Source organism: Myotis nattereri (genome assembly GCF_964212035.1).
Source record: "Myotis nattereri genome assembly, chromosome: 1".
Classification (NCBI taxonomy): Eukaryota; Metazoa; Chordata; class Mammalia; order Chiroptera; family Vespertilionidae; genus Myotis; species Myotis nattereri.
In genome coordinates this window covers 223,936,944-223,954,931 of record NC_138075.1, presented here as the reverse complement: position 1 = coordinate 223,954,931, position 17,988 = coordinate 223,936,944, and the positions used below count along the sequence as shown (strand labels likewise).

General features: G+C 45.4%; 1 protein-coding gene across 1 annotated transcript; it reads right to left on the bottom strand.

The window, feature by feature from the left end:
- Positions 1-5,678: 5,678 nt before the first annotated feature.
- LOC308533364 (mediator of RNA polymerase II transcription subunit 26-like) lies at positions 5,679-7,477 on the bottom strand (the record flags this gene model as incomplete). Its single annotated transcript, XM_081111324.1, is given in 2 exon segments — positions 5,679-7,243; positions 7,246-7,477. Coding segments are annotated over 2 exon segments (1,797 nt in total).
- Between the last annotated feature and the right edge of the window lie 10,511 nt (positions 7,478-17,988).

The following is a 17,988-nucleotide window of genomic DNA, read 5'->3' as shown; positions in this document are numbered from 1 at the left end:
TTATACATCTGTCCCTGTTGGTATTTCATTAGTACTTATTGACTTAACCTCAGTGACTGCAAGGGACTAATGGCTAATATGGCTAATATGCTAAGTGTCTGACCGTCTGACCACTTGCTATGATGTGCACTAAGCACCAGGGGGCAGACGTTCAACGCAGGAGCTGCTGAGCTGCAGTGACTTGGCAGTGGTGGTTCTCAGGTGATGCACCCTGAAACCAGAGTGCAGGGCCGTGCGATTCCACCTTCAGGCATGGGTTATGTTGTTGCTGGGACACTGTGGGCCCCGAATCTGGTTTACTGCACACTTGCTTTTGCGTCCACACCCTGTATGACAGCAACTTTGCAGAGTGCCTTCTCACATGCCGGGACCCCTCAGGGGATGTTGGAGAATCAGTTTCAGCCTGATCCCCACAGGCCAGACCAAGGGACTCCACCTGCCAGAGGGACCCCGCTCACTCCACACACCAGGGAGGGACTAAGGGAGGTTGACTCCAGGGTGTGTCTGGCCCATATCACCCAGTCCCGCCCCGCCAGCCACCTTCTAATTAATTTCCTTTCAATGTGTATGAATCTGTGCACTGGGTCACTAATTATGAAACAAAAAATAACCCTTGCCATGGCCAGTGTGGCTCAATTGGTTGAGTATTGTCCCATATACCAAAAGGTGGCAGGTTTGATTCCCAGTCAGGGCACATACCCAGGTTCTGGGTTCCATCCTTGGTCAGGAAGCATGTGGGAGGCAACTGATCAATGTTTCTTTCTCACACCAATGTTTCTCTCTCTCTCCCTCTCTCTAATATCAACAAATAAAAATAAATTTTAAAAAAATAACCCTTGAGGTTCTTCACTGTAGTCAATCAACCTGCCTTGGTCCCTTCCTAGTTCTGTGATCTCAGTTAAATTAATAAAATTCCCCAGCCCCCACTGGATAGTAAACATTATGAGGGCAGGGACATGTCTATTTAAAACCCATAGCACAATGCTCTGTATTTAGCCATTGGAAATAGATTGGCTAAATGAATGGGTAAATTAATACAACACTACAAAAGGATTTTTAAGTATCAGTGTTATAAAATATATAACTTTACTAAGATCAAGTTGTTACAGTATTTTGGCAGTATAGTAAATCTATGTATATCTTCTAGACCAGCCGTGGGCAAACTACGGCCCGCGGGCCGGATCCGGTCCCTTTGAAATGAATAAAACTATTGAAAAAAAAGACCGTACCCTTTTATGTAATGTTGTTTACTTTGAATTTATATTAGTTCACACAAACACTCCATCCATGCTTTTGTTCCGGCCTTCCTGTCCAGTTTAAGAACCCATTGTGGCCCTCCAGTCAAAAAGTTTGCCCACCCCTGTCTAGACTAAAATAAAATATATGATCATCTCTCTGAGCCTTTCACTTTAATGTATTTACTCTATTATTTATTTTAACTTTGAAGTCACTATCAGCTCCCTACCACCTGCCTTTATCCTTTTCTGGGAGCGAATCATTCATTCATGCGTGCAATTAACATTTACTGAGCACTTACTGTCTACCACAAACCAGGCTGCAAAGATTCATAAGGCTCTCTCCCTGCCTCTAAAGGATTTATATGTTACAAAGAAAATCCAATGCATAAACAATTTATAATTAATGGAGGTGTTATGATAGAAGTAAGAAAAAGTGCTATGGTTATAAGAGTGATTCATTCTGCCTGGGGAGTCTGCTTCTGGGAGCTTACATGTGGGAAAGTGATTTTTCTCTTTGCAAACTAAATTGACTTACTGGTAATAAAAATAGTTTCCATTTGTGTGGTACATTGCAAAGTGCTTTCACATCCATTTATTATTTTAATCCTCACAGTATAGGCTCTATAGTGTAGTGGTTTTTAAAAATATATTATTCATCAAAAAAGGGAGCTATAAGGTCAACAGATAAATAATATGACATTCATTCTAAAGCCCAGAGGTAGATAATACAAGTCAAAACTGGAAATGGGACTTAGCTGAGGCCTCTGAGAAACCATTCCAAGAAGAGCTCAGAGCAAAAAAACCTGTCTTTTCCCATCATCCTCAGTGTTACTGCCTTACCTCAAGCCTGAGCCAACATTTTGCTCATAAGTTATTATAACAACCTTCTAACTGTTTTGTGTTCATTTGCCTCCAAACCATTTGCTACATTGGCCACAAAACAATAATTTTAAATGCAAATTGAACCATGTCATTTTCCTACAGATTTGCTCATTCTAGAGGATAAAGTCCAAATGCTTCTGCATAGTGCATAAAGCTCTCAACCTATCAAATTTTTCTAATTCTTTATTGGTAACTCTCTTCTAACAATCTTACAGATTTTTCGCAAAGCCACCATACTGTTTCCATTTCCATGCCTTGAGAGTGTCTTTGTCCTAGAATTTCCTTAGCTCTCCACTATTCTGTCTGGTAGAATGAAGGTGGATATAGAAAGTGTGGCTTTTTTTATTGTTGTTTCAATATACACTTACTCAATAGTAATGGTAAAATCCTGGCAACACAATTTTTCCTCCCTTTTTTCCCTCTTAATTCATCACTGCATAAAATACAGCTTGGGAACCACTAGTCTAGCATTTTCTCCTAAAAGCTCAAGAAGCGATCACTATATGCGTTTTTGTTTGTTTGTTTGTTTTATTTATTTATTTTTATTGATTAAGGTATTACATATGTGTCCTTATTCCCCCATTGCTCCCCCCACCCAACCCCCGCTCATGCCCTCACCTCCTGGTGTCTGTGTCCATTGGTTATGTTTATATGCATGCATACAAGTCCTTTGTTTGATCTCTCCCCTTTACCCCCACCCTCCGCTACCTTCCCTCTGAGGTTTGAGCATCTGATCAATGATTCTCTGTCTCTGTCAGAGAAAGATAAATATCACATGATCTCACTCATTTCTGAAATATAATGAACAACAAACACTATGGCTTTTTTTTATTACACATCAAAGATTCATAACATTTACATGCATTTAACAGAACTAAAATATATTCTTTTGTGAGTCTTGTCTGTGCTGTATTCTAAGGAACCAGTTGAGGATAAGTCAAAACAAGGCAGAGATAAGTGTATGATGGATCTTACATTCAATAAAATAAACAATAAAATAGATGAATAAGTTGGATCTTATAAATTGGTGATAAATGCTATTAAGGAAATAAAGGCTGGTCTGAGAAGTGAGGTAGTTTGGAGAGGAGAGTCCATAAAGGTCTCTAGGAGGAAATGACATATTAGATGAGACTTGCAAGATGTGAATCCAATGATGCAGTTGGGAGAAGAGTGTGCTGAGCAGAGGAAGAACCTTGGAGTCGCTGAAGAACTGAAAGACCAGTGTGGTTGTACATAGTGAGTGATGGGGAGAGTAGGATGGGTCAATAGTAGATTAGGCAGCACCTGACAGGCCATGGCAGGAAGCCGTTGAAAGATTTAAGCAAGTGAATGATGAAGCCGAATGCAACACTAGTTGCAGGGTGCGCGGTAGAAACAGAATGGAATGTTATGCAGCCATAAAAAAAGAAGGAATTCTTACCTTTTGTGATAGCATGGATGGACCTGGAAATTATTATGCTAAGTGAAGTAAGCCAGTCAGAGAAAGACAAATACCATATGATCCCACTTATATGTAGAATCTAATGAGCAAATAAACTGATGAACAAAATAGAGACATGGATATATGGAACAGACTGACAGCTGACAGAGGGGAGGTGGGAAGGGCAGATGCGATGAAAAAGGTGAAGAGATTAGCTAAAGAACATATATGCATAGCCCATCTACACAGACAACAGTAAGGTGATGACCAGAGGGAAGAGGAGGCGGGGCCTGGGTGGAGGTGGGCAAGGTTGAGGGGCCATTTGTAATACTGTCAACAATAAAATAGAGAGAGAGAGAGAGAGAGAGAGAGAGAGAGAGAGAGAGCACAGAAGAAGCAAGAAGACCAGTTAGGAGGCTATGGTAATGGTCCTTTAAGTTATTTTGATGAATGGAACTATCTTGGTGGCAATGGCAGTGTAGAGAAGTGGATGGATTTGAGAAACACTTTGGAGATTAATCCAACAAGACTATTTTTAAGAAGAGCAGAAAAATAAAAATCAAGGATGAGTCCTAGGTTTCTGGCCTGAAGCAGCAAGATAGACGACATAGTCATTTACTGAGATTGGGAAGCCTGAGGGGATTTTAAAAATGAAAAAAGGATTGAAGTTTCATGTTGGACATGTTGTGTTTGAGATGCCTAAAAAATGTTCCAGTGGAGCCACCATGTAGGCAGCTGGACAAACAAGTTTGTACTTCAGCAGGGGGTCCTGAGCTAGATACGTAGGTGTGGGCATTTTTAATATAGAGATGGGTGAGATGAATTTATGCATTAAATGTTTTACTGGAAATAATGCATGGAAAATGTTGGGGTCCAACCCCAGCAGGCCCAGGGGTTCCCAAAGGTGTGGACGGAGTCAGCAAAGAAGGAATGACATGGAGGCAGCGTTCAGTCGATCATCATAGCCAGGTTCTTTTTACGGAGACAGCCTCTGAGACAGCGTTCAGTTGATCAGCAGCCTATCCTGGTTCTCCAGCCAGGTTCTGTGTTTTTTGTTGTTGTTGTTTTTTTATAGAGTTTTTGTTTGTTTGTTTGTTTTGTTTTTTGTGCAAATGGTTTTTATTTTATTTTTTATTTCCACATTTATATCACAAGGTGTCCACTTACTGGACCAAATAGCAAAGTTGCTCCCTTCTGCATCCTGAGAACACAGAAGTCTAGATACTGTACATTCACTAAGGCTCCTTGTTTTTGCAAATCGCGTTATGACAACCATCAGGCAAACGAATCTAAAGGAATGGTCACGAGTGTTTCCAGCGCACAGACAGGTCTCCTTGCCAACAGCACAGCTTTACACACCGGTAGCACCTGTGGGGGCATTTTGTTTTGGGGATGAGACTCTAGAAAGGTGACGTTTTCTAGATATGTGCAGAAAAGGGAAAATGAAAAAATAGAAAGGAACATTATTTGGCTGGTGGTGAAATGGAATGGAATAAACTCTAGAAAACACATTTTTGCAGCATTTCTTTAAAACGTGAGTTTGAACTGAAACGAAACACTCATGTGTGGATGCCCATGGAGTGTGGGTCAAACAGGCTGGCCAGGGGCCCACCCGATGCCAGCAGCTCATTCCATCTGGCACCATGATGGAAACACGGGCTGGATGGGGTGCCCATAGGCCATGGGGTTGCCCACTGCCTCAAACACTCAGGGCCAAATGAAAGAACAGAAAGCGCAGATAGATGAGATGCATGCTTCTGTCACTGTGTTAAAGGTAACTTCTCCCACAGGTTTTCTGTGCCTGCCTGCAACTGAGGTCCCAGCTCATGGATGCTGGGAAGTGTCCGCACCTCTCCTGGGGTGGGGAGCTGATGCGTTTTATAGCTGGTTTGCTATAGAGTTCTGAACTCACTTTGCCGGCCTCCCTTCCACGCAGTCCTTCCTTTGTAATTTTGTTAGTAAACTGGTAGCAGCATTTCACAAAAGAAGGAGAATTTTGAGGGAAGAGCTTAGAGAGACCTAAGACCCCCGCCCCTCCCTTCTGCCTCAGCTGGGCTCCAAACCACTGGAGGCTTCCAGGCCTGGCCACCCTCCTGCTAACTGCAAGGTGGGAATGCACTTAGAGGCTGAGGGGCCAATCAGTCTAAGCAAACATAAGGCAGAATGTTCAATCGCCCGCCGTCACCTTGCGGATCAAGCGATATGCACTGCGTCCAGTCATACCAGTTACCCAGTGTATCCAGACACCCATTCACCCCTGGCCACTGGTGGGCGTGGATTCTGTCCAGATCGTTCTGCGTGACCTGGCAGCTTAGCCCCGGGAGGTCAGTGGATGGGCCTGGAGGCAGTAGCACCTGTGGAGTCCTGGCCCCACGCCGGGCGCTCTCCGCCTGTTTCAGGTACTCAGACAGGAAGTGGTGGGCCCCTGGGGTTTGTGCGCCCGAAGATGAGAGCAAGCTGCTCTGCCGGCTTAGGTAGGACTGAATGATCTCATTGCGCGGCAGCTCCTTCCAGTTCCTCTGCTCAAAGGACCTTTGGAGGCTGGTCTTGGCCTCGGGTTTGTCCAGCTCTGTCCTGGGCTGCTCCGTGTGCACAGGGCTGTCGGCCCGCACTGGCTCTTTCTGGGTCAGAGGTTTGATCTGTCTTGTCAAGGGGTCCAAGGTGAGCTTCCGCTCTTTTAACCACGCAGGCTTGACGCCGGCCTTGGCCACTTGGCCGCCCAAGTTCACCGTGTCGTCACGAGGCTGGCTCCTCTTCTTTTTGCTGTCTGAACCACCAGAGGAGGCTGCATCACTGTCCGCCCTGGAGGAGTCTGGGGAGAAGCCAGCCCGGGGTAGGATGGACTCAGCTGATGACAGCCCTGCCTTGCCGACCGGCCCTGCCAGTCGCTGGTGGCCCTCAGGCTGCTCTAGCCAGTGCACTGGGCTCTCAGCACTGGGCAACAGCTCTAGCCGCCGCCGCACAGGGCGTGTGCATGGCTGGGCAAGTGGTTGTGGTGATGGTACCTGCATGACATCGCGCGACTGGGGCCGAGGCAAGGGACTGGGCACAGAGCCCTTGAGTGAGTATGGACTCCGCTGCCGGGCAAAGGAGCCCTCGTGCCGTGATTTCTGGGGACTGAAGGAGCAGCGAGGTGGCCCTTTGGGGTGGGGAGGTCCCGAGGTCTGGTCCGCTCTTTCCAGCTGCTGTAGCACTGCAGCCTTGCGTTGCAAGCAGGGCCCGGAGGGCTTGCCCAGACGTGGGGAGCTGGTGTGCGGCCTCACAGCATTGATGGGGATCTTGATGCCCTGCTTGTCATTCTCGCCCTGCTCCAGGCAGCTGCCCTCAGGGCCCTGGTGCCTGCCACTGTGCAGGGGACCTGGGAAGCTCTCGGGGCTCCCACCTATCCCATTGGTGGGGAGAGGTGATGAGTTGGGAACCAGGGAGTCATGGGTTACTTTGGAGACCTTGGGAGGTAGCCCAGGGTGGGCAAGGTCATGCTGGTCCCCCTGGCGCTTGGGACTGCCCAGCCTGTCCAGCCGCAGCCCGGGCAGTCTCTGGATGTCATTGCGGTGCTTCAGGTCATGGATGCTCTTGGGTGTGCTGGCCACCCCCGCCTCTGGCCGGCAGTTGCGGGCACCCACGTTGGCAGAGCCAGGGGCACCTGCCAGCCCCCGCAGCACTGCCTCATTCTGGTGCACAGGCTCAGTGAGCTTCTGCCAGTCCGCAGCAGCTTCTTGGCCCGCTTGGCGAGCTCTTCATTCTTGGTCTTCTTGCCGACATCATTGATGAGTTTCCCAAGTCGCGTCTCCTCCAGTGCCTCTTTGGTAATGGGGTATTTCTCCAGGCTGGAGATGATTTCCAACACCACCACGATGTTCTGGATGTTGCTTTGGGGATCGATGGCCTGCAGCAGCCGGTCCCTGATCTGCTGCGGATACAATGGAGCCGCTGCCATTGCCTGGGCGAGGGGGGTTGGGGGCTGTGTGTGGGGGAAGCGGCCAAGCCAGCAGGTGGGCGGGCTGAGATGGGGGACAGGGGACGAGGGTCACTCACTTGCAGGCCTCCGAGAGCAGAGCCTCCTGTTCCCCCGAGGCGCTGGAGGATGAGGGGGCTCTCGGGGTGGTGTGGCAGAGAGGGAGCTGGGGGCAGTGCTGCCACCAGAGGAGGAGCCGCTGGAGCCCCTCAGGAGCCACTGCAGCTGCTGCTGCTGCAGCCTGGAGAACCAGACTCTAGTCTGTGTTTTATTGTCCTGTTACATCTGTATTTATACCAGTTGATTTTAATCCTATCAATCTCTATTCCAAAGGTTAGAGCGTTTCTTATCTCCATTCCAGGGAGTAAAGATTATGTAGCTTAAGCATGATTGTTCATAGTTAAAGTGATTAATTACCCGCCTGGCACTTAGTTAAGGGGTTTTATTCCCTCCCTAACTTCAGGGGAAAATCCCTACCTGGGGAAACAACCTTTCTCGGAGAGGTGACCTTGGTTAAAACACATAGCACCAAGAAGGGGAACAAACATATTAAGAACAGTATGCCATATGCCAGGTCCCTTGAAACATGCTGTGCAGATGTTTCTTCCCTGCAGCGACTGTGTCAAGCAGCAAGGGTGGACCGGCTTCCGGCAGGAAAGTAGCAGATACTTCACTTGTCATGTAGCAAATGTGCCCATAGGATGTTGCTTACAGTTAGGACATTCTTCGCACAGTGTAACTCAAGTCTTTTCTACTAAAGACAAATTGAACTTCTATCATGTGTTTCTCAATAGTAATGCGCTTGGTAGTCTTAATAAGCTAGTCATGATTTGGAGACTTATTTAGATCATTTATGTATTTGTATACAGAAATACAAAGGAATAGAGCAAAACCTCTACTAACATAACAAACACATGGCATATATAAAATATCCTATATAATAAAAGCCTAAAATGCTAAGTGTCCAACTGTTTGTTCGACCGTTCGACCAGGCACTATGACACCCACTGACCACCAGGGGGCAGACACTCTGACTGGTAGGTTAGCTTACTGCTGGGGTCCAGTGGATCGAGACTGGGCGACACAGGCTGAACACACCCTGGAGCCCTCCCACAATCCCTCCCCAGCTGACCAATCTCCCGCAGTCCCTCTCCAGCCCTGATCATGCACTGGTGGGGCCCCTCGGCTTGGCCTGTACCCTCTCACAATCCAGAACTCCTTGGGGGATATCTGCAGGCCAGGCCGAGGGACCCCACCAGTACATGAATCCGTGCACCAGGCCTCTAGAATAATATTCTATATATATAAAAGCCTAAGCAACCATTATGACTGGAAGACCAGACAACTGGATGACTGGCCAGTACCTATGATGTGCACTGACCAGCAGGGGGCAGATGCTCAAAGCAGGAGGGCTCCTCCAACCAACCTCCCACAGCTGGCCAACCTCCTGTAGTCCCTCTACCTGGCCAGCCAGCCCCAGTCATCCCCAATCAGGGCTGGCTGGCCAACCTCCCACAGTCCTTCTGGCTGATCACTGGCCAGGCTGAAGGACCCCACCCGTGCATGAATTTATGTACTGGGGCTCTAGTAAAAATAGATGTATATAACAGAAAAAAAGTGTGTATCTGTGCATAATTTAGTTTAAAAAGTATTTTTTTAAAAACTGAATGGTAAGGTAGTTAAATTATTCAGATTTTCTGTCTTACTACCTACATATAAAATAAATACATTCTAGAATGCTGATCCATTTATGACATTGTAGGTTAATTTTTATGCTGTGAGATGCACAGTGGTTATGGTTAAGAAAATGTGGTTTCACTTTATACTTCCTGTCTCTGTTACTTACTAAATGTGTAATTTTGGGCCGATTATATAGCCTCTCAGTTCCTCAATGTCCTCATCTGTAGAACACACATAATTATAATACATATCCAATCAGGCTGTCATAATAAATGACAATAATGTGTGTAAAATATGTAGCATGCACCTTAAGTAATCAATACATGATTGATCAATTTCAGAGGTTCTCAATCCTGTATATTATAATCACCTGGGGAGTTTTTAAAATACTGACATCCGGGCTTTATCCGAACCAATTAAATCAGCATATCTGTATTTTTTTTTAAAAGCTCCCTAGGTGATTCTAATGTGTAGCAAGAGTTGAGAACTACCGAGCTATAATAACTTGTACATAAAATATAGAAATCTAATATTTGTATTGAATGATATCCGCATGATATACTAGTAGTGTGTTGCCAATTAAACAAATGGACAAAAGAATTTCAAAATCTGTCTAGTAATTTAGTTTTGGGCGGGAAAGTAACTTGGAAGAGTAGATAAATGACCATCAGGAACACAGAAGTGGTCGAGCAGCTCTGTAACAGGAAGCCTGCACTCAATTCTCTACCCTTCACAGCTTTGTATTTTCAGTCAGGTTTCTCAATCACTCTTTCCTCTTTTGTAAAATTAGGGTAAGGATGGTGCCTACCTCTCAACTGTGTTGTCAGAGCATTGGGAAATTTAATATTTGTAAAGTGCTTAAAACAATGCCTGGTATGTAGTAAGTACTATGTTTGTTTAAAAATATTAATATGGAAATATTCAAAATGAAATGCTAGCTGTTAATATTGAATCTCAGTAACATATTTTTGCATTAAATTAGAACTGAAAAATAGGCTCTGTACGGAAGTTCTGGGATGACTGTTAAAAAAAAACAAAAAACAAAAAACAAACAAAAACAAAACAAAACAAAAAAAAGCCAACACCCTTTAGACCTTATATCAAAGATGAAACTGGCCCTCAGTTCGAACTACCTATCTCTCATCAAGGGAGATAATGTGTTCATCTTGCCAGGACCGGTATAAGATACCACAAATTATGTTAGCTGAAGTATCCGATATTTCTGAAGCACTGAAGCTCAGACCTTATGTAAGAATTTTAAAAACATGATCACCATCTATAGTTGCCTTGTTGGGTTCAGGTCCTGGAGGTGGATTTTCAGCGATGGGTCTTCTCCTTGTCTCACCTGGTCTGGCCCTTGTCTACTTCTCTAGCCTTATTCTAATGGCCTTGCCTCACACCGTCCTCCATCCAGACAACCTTCCCTCCCCTTCTCCCACCAGTCCTGCTATTTTCTGCCCCAGCCTTGGCTGCTTTTGCTGATGCTCTTCCTGGAATGCTCTTCTCATTTTGCTCTGCCCATCCCATCCCCAACCTACACATCTTTTACTGGTAGGACTCAGTTCTAGTACTAACCTCTTCTATGAAGCTTTCCCCAGCGCCCCAGGTTTAAGTAACCAGCCCCTCTTTCATACCTCTTTATCCCTTGAACAGATAAGTGGCCATTCTTAAAACCATGTTTGAGTCTTCGTCTTATTTACTACATATCTATTTATTTAAGAATCAGCACCTGGCAACAGAGCCTAGATAGTTTAATTTCATTAACTCAGAAAATTAAAGGGAGGGAGAGAGGGAAGGAGGGAGGAAGAGAGGGAGAGAGGGGGGGAGGGAGGGAGGAAAGAAGAAATGGCATCCATTTGTAAGGTTTTTTACAGAGAGGAGGGGTGCCATCAGTGGGCAAGAACACATCAGTGGGTATCTATGGCCCCTGGGTTCCAGTAAGATCAACAGGAAAACTATCCTAGCACAAAACCCATCAGCTTCTCATGGATGTAGGATACTGTCCTGCCTCTGCACAGAGAAACTCTGTCCAGAGTTTGGTGACACTCAGTGGTCTGAGGCAGTGAAAGAAGAATCCCGCAAAGCTACACCAGAGAGTTCATTTTCAAACACTGCAATTTCTCTAGCTTTCCAGGTTTCTAAATGTATTCCCATTCTTTGAAAGATTCTCTAAGGTCCCACCACTTCTTGGAAGTCTTTTTAGTTGAGTGGAGCCAAAGTCATAAGACTCACAATAATTTGAGCACAGGTTTGCTCGCCTGTGATATGAGGACAGTAACAGTTCTTAACCTGGACTTGTAGAGTAGAGTAAATGTTTGGAATAGCTCCTCACATGAAGCGTACTAAATCCATGTCAATATTTGATATTATAAATTGTTAATATTATGTGTTAGTTAAGGTCATAGACAAGAACTACTGAATTCCCTTCCTTCATTCCATCTTTCCTTAAATGGGAAAAATGTAGGTGCCTCTGAGCCTATCAATGATTCTCTCTCATCACTGATGTTTCTCTCTCTCTCTCCCTCTCCCTTCCTCTCTGAAATCAATAAAAACATTAAAAAAACAATAAATAAATAAAAATGTAGTTGCCTCTGCTTTCATTAGCACAGCAATGCTTATTTTAGAAGTTAAGAGATTGAATGTATTGGCCACATTGAAGCTATAGACTCACCTTCTGTATAAATGACAACGTCTACACTCAAATTACTAAACAGCATTTCCCATCTATTAATCCTGTGGTATTTGGTTTGGTTTTGCTTTTGCTAGCCGGCCCCCAGGACAACGGCTCTGTTCTGCATGACTTTCTAAGCTTACTTTTTACTTTAAGCTGCATCTGTGTTAGCAATGCTGAAACTTGACAAGATGGCAGAGAGGTGGTGGGACAGCCTTGCCTATGCTTCATTAAAAGTCAAACGGGGCCATAAATGTCGGATGCACCAGAATACATTTTTCCCCCTAAACTGGAATAAGCTGAGCACAAGTGTAAACCTTATTATCTATCTCATTTTCATGTCCTTCGAACTCTTCAGAAGGTCTCTTCCAACTAAGGGGACCAACCATCAAAGAAGCGTCTCTGTGTGGTAGGGGACTCAGTTAAAAAAGTGCCTGTAGAAATTCCATATCATTGTTCTCTTTCCCGTTTTCTTATTAAGAGGGCCCATGACTAGCTATTCCAAAATACATGAAAACATTATTTTTGTAACATTTGGAAATTTTAGACCTTTTTTTTTTTTTTTTCTCTTTGAACTCACATTTCCATTAGTCTCTCCCTGGATTTTATACATATACAGGGTGTCCCCCCAAAAGGGACATGATAATAAGAGAGTCGATCCGCGATCTTCCCAATACATGCAGAAAAAGCAGTGATAACTTTATTGATTACATGATAATATTTTGTATATGTTGTGTTAAAATACGGTGACTACTAGAAAACTTCACATTCTATATCTATCTCACATTGGTGGCGCACATTATACTTCTCCTGGACTGGGACGGTCTCCATGTATCTTAGTTTGAAGGCAAGTGCTTTAACTGCAGCCGGGGTCTCTCATGCATAGTTCCCTAGTTTACTAATCAGAGGTCGAACCAAGACTAAGAAAGGTTAACATAAGCAGGTTAACACACTCCAGTGTCAGAACAGGTATTGGAATTCAGCTCTGTTCTGAAAGCCAGAGTTTGGCCTATTTAGATTTCTGGTCTTCCTTGGAGATGGAGTAGTCGTTGAATATGCTTAATGTTTAACTTTTAGTGTTACTTTCTTGTTTTGCACATAAAGAATTTAGCCTCTCATTTCCCATTTTTCGTTTGGATTTATCTTTCCATTCCTGTCCATGGGGTTTTACTACCATTACCATCATCCCCTTGCACGCCTTTGGTAATTTTTGTTTTGGTTTGGTTTTGCTTTTGCTATCCAGGCCGCAGGACCGCCACTCTTTCCACATGGCTTTCTAGCTGGCTTTTTACTTTAAGCTGCCTGGCAGATGACCGCACAGGTTTGTGTATTTGTTTAAGCACCTATTCTGAGTCAAACATTATAGAAGACCCTCCACTTAAAAGATTGCTAATCACATTCCCAGCAACCCCTTCCTCACAGATGATGGTTGTTGCTCTTTTCACTTCAAAGATGAGAAAACGGAGGTTCTCAAAGTTTAACTGCTGAAGTTACTCAGTAACAGGGAGAGCTGGGCCTAAAAGCCAGGTCTCTGGCTCCACAGCCCCTCCCAGCTCATCACACCACTCCTCCAGGTGAATTAGGGATCAATTGTGGGCCTAAAAACAGTAGTATTTTCACATGACTCACACCCTTGTGAGAATTTTCTGAAGTTTCTTTTTACTATAAAATGTTTATCATTTTTTCCATGGACAATTGAGCTCTGTTTTTCTTCGTATTGTTATTGTGTCCTACAAACCTAATGCAATGACATGCACTGGTATGAATTTGGGATAAAGTCCCATAGTACTGTGTAAAGCACCAGGCCCAACGTAGAGAGTTAGTAAAAGTGAATTGAGAGCAGTGAGGATGAGGTACTAACCTCAACTGAAATCAAATATTCCTCTTTCCTCAGAATGCTTTTCATTCATTGTCTTTCCAATTAGTGAATCCTTAAACAAAGGCTGGTGATAATGCCTGCTACCAAATAGACTTCCTGGGTTTTCCTTTTTACTGAACATTCACAGTCTACAAAATAAACATTTAAAACTTTTAATCTTCTCTCTAAGATTCTAAAAATATTAGGACAAACTTGATAGATGCAATACTCTTCATCTTCATAAACCCTGAATATTTAATATTTAATCAAAATGCATCTTCACTTCTCTCTGCATAGATCAACTTACCAATTGAAGGAGTTAGCTTTCTAGAATCCTATCTAATAAAAGAGAAACATAGTAATTGGCGTACAACTGCTACCCTTCCCATTGGCTAATCAGGGCAATATGCAAATTAACTACCAGCCAAGATGGCGGCCGGCAGCCAGGCAGCTTGAAACTAACATGAGGCTTGCTTGCTTCATTGACAGAGGACTCCAACATTCCCCACCTGCCGCTGCAGGCCTCTGAGCTGCAAGCAACTATGTAACAAACATAGAAGCTAAACAAAACCCCAGAAACCAGCCAGCAGGATCGCAACATTGTAAGCAAAGGCCAGAAACCTACTTGCAGCCATGAGGAGGCCTAAGAGCTGGAGCCAAGCCTCAAAGCTAAAGCTGGCCCAAAATTTAAAAAAAAAAGAAAGAAAAAAAGGAGCGGTTGGGAGCTTCAGTCACCCCCAGCCTGAAAACAGCCCTCAGCTCCTCACCCAGACTGGCCAGGCACCCCAGTGGGGACCCCCACCCTGAAGGGGGTGTGACCAGCTGCAAACAGCCATCATCCCCTCACCCAGGCTGGCCAGGCACCCCAGTGGGAACCCCCACCCTGATCCAGGACACCCTTCAGGGCAAACCAGCCGGCACCCACCCATGCACCAGGCCTCTACCCTATATAGTAAAAGGGTAATATGCCTCCCAGCACCGGGATCAGCAGAGCCGCGAGGCCTCCCGGTACCGGGATCAGCGTGACAGGGGGCAGCGCCCAAACCCCCTGATCGGCCCTGCTCTGTGTGTGCCAGGGTGCGGCGCCCCAACCCCCCGCCCCCTCCCCACAGGCCCTGCTCTGTGTGTGACAGCGTAGAGCCATAACCTCCCCATCGGCCCTGCCCTGAGTGTGAGAGTGGCGGCACCCCAACCTCCTGATAGGCCCTGCTCTGTGGGTGATAGAGGGCGGCGCCCCAACCCCCTGATGGGCCCTGCTTTGTGCGTGACAGGGGGCTGCGCCCCAACCCCCTGATGGGCCCTGCTCTGTGTGTGACAGGGTACAGAGCCCCAACCCCCCTGATTGGCCCTGCTCTGTGCGTGACAGGGGGTGGCACCACAACCTCCCCATCGACCCTGCCTTGAGTGTGACAGGGGACGGTGCCCCAACTCCCCAATGGCCCTGCTCTGAGCCCGACCAGTGGCTGCACCTAGGGATTGGGCCTGGCCTCTGCCACCCGGGAGCAGGCCTAAGCCAACAGGTCGTTATCTCCCGAGGGGTCCCAGACTGCGAGAGGGCACAGGCCGGGCTGAGGGGCCCCCCTCCCCCCCCCCCCCCCCCGAGTGCACAATTTTTTGTGCCCCGGGCCTCTGGTGTAAAAATAAAAGAATACAATGCAGGATATCCGGCCTATACCACCAGGCTTCATTCTTCTAATCGGAGAAAAATGAGGAAGCGCATTTGAGGAGCACTGCTGGATTTTCGTGACATATGTATTCTGAAAAGAAGATGGCTCCACTCTGAGATCACCGCTGCCAACTGTTATTCATTTAGTTAGGTGTCGCTGAGAGGGTTTGAAGGATTATCCTTTCTGTCCCTCCTTTTGATAGAAGTGGCAGGCATTGTTTTTAGGGCCTGTCACCGTGGCTCTGCTTTGCTCAGATATGTTGCACACCTCCGGGGACAGCCTGAGGGACGATAACTCAGGGAGCAGCAGACTGAGAAATGGGCCCATAGGAATCTTAAGCCCAGGCCGTACACACTAAGTAAATTACTTTGTTTCTCCGCTTTGGTTTTCCAACTATAAAATGGGAATAGTGTTTTCTTTCTCTACTCACAACGTATCTTGTAACAAGGAGATAATAAATGGAAATCTCACTTCAAGCTACAGTTACAATGTGTGCCAGTATGTAATTTCTTCTGCCTTCCTGCTGAATTTGCCTTACCTCAACATTCCCTAGTCATCTCAGGGCTCCACCCAGGACCAGCCCAGCAAGGCTATGTTGCAGCGCCAAGGACTCCAATTTAGTAGGTCAGTTTCAGCCTAGAATCTCACTATTCGTGACTCTGTCTAGACCATGAGGGCTGGGGTTTGTCATAACTAGAATCAACAGCAAACACTTATTTACAGCCTCTCTGATTATGCAGAGAATAACGTGTGTCTCCTGTTTTGTTCATAGTTATATCTCAGGTCTCCAGGCACAGTGTCTGGCATATGGCAGGTACTCAACACATACTCTCTAGATACAAAAGTGCATCAAGAAGAACTAGGAAATTAAAGAACTATTACACACAGCCACTCCCTTCGGAGACTTATAATCTAGTCAAGTTGATTTGGATTAAAGACAAAAGGCAAGAAGCAATGGAACAGTTGAGTCAGTCTACACAAGTGGCCAATGAGCATAATGAAAAGAATCACCTGGGGAGGTGGAAGGATTCTCTCTTAGGTGAGCTCACTAAAACGGTATGCCAACTCTCCAAGCACTCCAAAGAGTGACGCCGCCTGGAAGCTATTTCATCATGTTTGAGGGCTATCCTTCATCATCAGGGCAAGAGTCTAAACCTTTGCCTTCATCATTGAGTCAGTCCTTCTGGATGGCCTGGGCCAATTAGCTTGTGGTGAACGTGGTGAGGAATTGTTGGATTCTGGATAAAATATAAAAGATGGCCAAGCAGCCTGTAATGATGGTTTAGATATGCTGTAAGAAAAATAGGAGAATGACCCCAAGGTGTTTGGTCTGAGCAGCCGGCACAATGGAGTGCCATGGTGCCATTCCCTGAGATGGGGATTGAGACAGGGCGGGGGCGGGAAGGGAGGGGGAGTTGGGGGGGGGGGTTGGAAGGGGCGGGAGGTGCTCAATTTTGGATATGTGAGATTTGGGATGTTATGAGACATAGATGTCTTTGAGGCCATGTCGTTAGCAGGTGGGGGAGGATCTGGTGCACCATCGGAGGGCCAGGCCTTAGACCTCAGATGGGAGCGTGGGGCATGGGCAGGCCCTTCGTGTAGCAGGAAGGAAGATGAGGTGGATAGGGGCAGAGTGACTGGAAAAGGGGGCAGCGAGAACCTGTGGAAGCTCTCCTGTAACTGCTGCTTTCTCTCAGTTTCACAGGAAGCCAGTTCAGCAGCTGAGAATAGGAAGACACGGTTTTAAGATAAAGAAGGTGTGAACTACTTTCCTAGGACACTGTGCTTAAAAGTCAGCTCATGACCTAATTGTGGGTCCCAATATCAACTTAGTGATTTAAAAAGGCAAACAGTTTCAACAATAAAGAATTTAAATTAAAAAAGGAACAGTGAACAGAATTTTAAAGTAGAGTTTATTGCATGTGTTAAGAGTAAGATTTGCTTAATAAAAGCTTTATTTCAGTTGCATGTCTGTGTATGTGCATGAGTATGTGCTTGTGTTTGAGTCTTCCCTGGGTGCTAGGAAAAAAAAAAAAAAATTTAAAACACTGGCCCAGGACAGTGGGAAGAAATGAACAAGGGGCTGTCAAATAAAGTCAGGGACCAAGGTAACAGTTATAGAGCCAACATTTTCATGCGAGAAAAGATTATAAGATAGACTCATATAAACATTGGACCTCTTAGAGGAGCCCAAACCCTCCCTACCACCACTGACCCTACAGGAAACCTTTTTGTGTGAATATCTTCAATGACAGGATGCTCACCGGATTAAAAGTTTTAGATTTCAGAATATCATTCCCTCTTATTAAAAAGTGGGGCCTTCATGAACACTCTCTGCGGTGTGGAGGGTCTGGCAGTGGGAGTCTGGAATTTGGTGTACTTCATATGAAGTTTGACCTTATTATGTAATACCAACCTTGATGGCTTCCTTCCATTTCAACGAGCTCTAAATTCTCTAAAACAAGACCCGTATCGGGAAACCAAAAAAAATCTTTTTTTCTTCAAACTTTAGCCCAGAATGGAACCAGTTGTCTTTTAAATGTATGCTCTCTGCCATTTTAATGGGTGCTTGGGCTACAGTTTGTGCCTATGTATCTTTCCTCTTTCAAGATTTGTT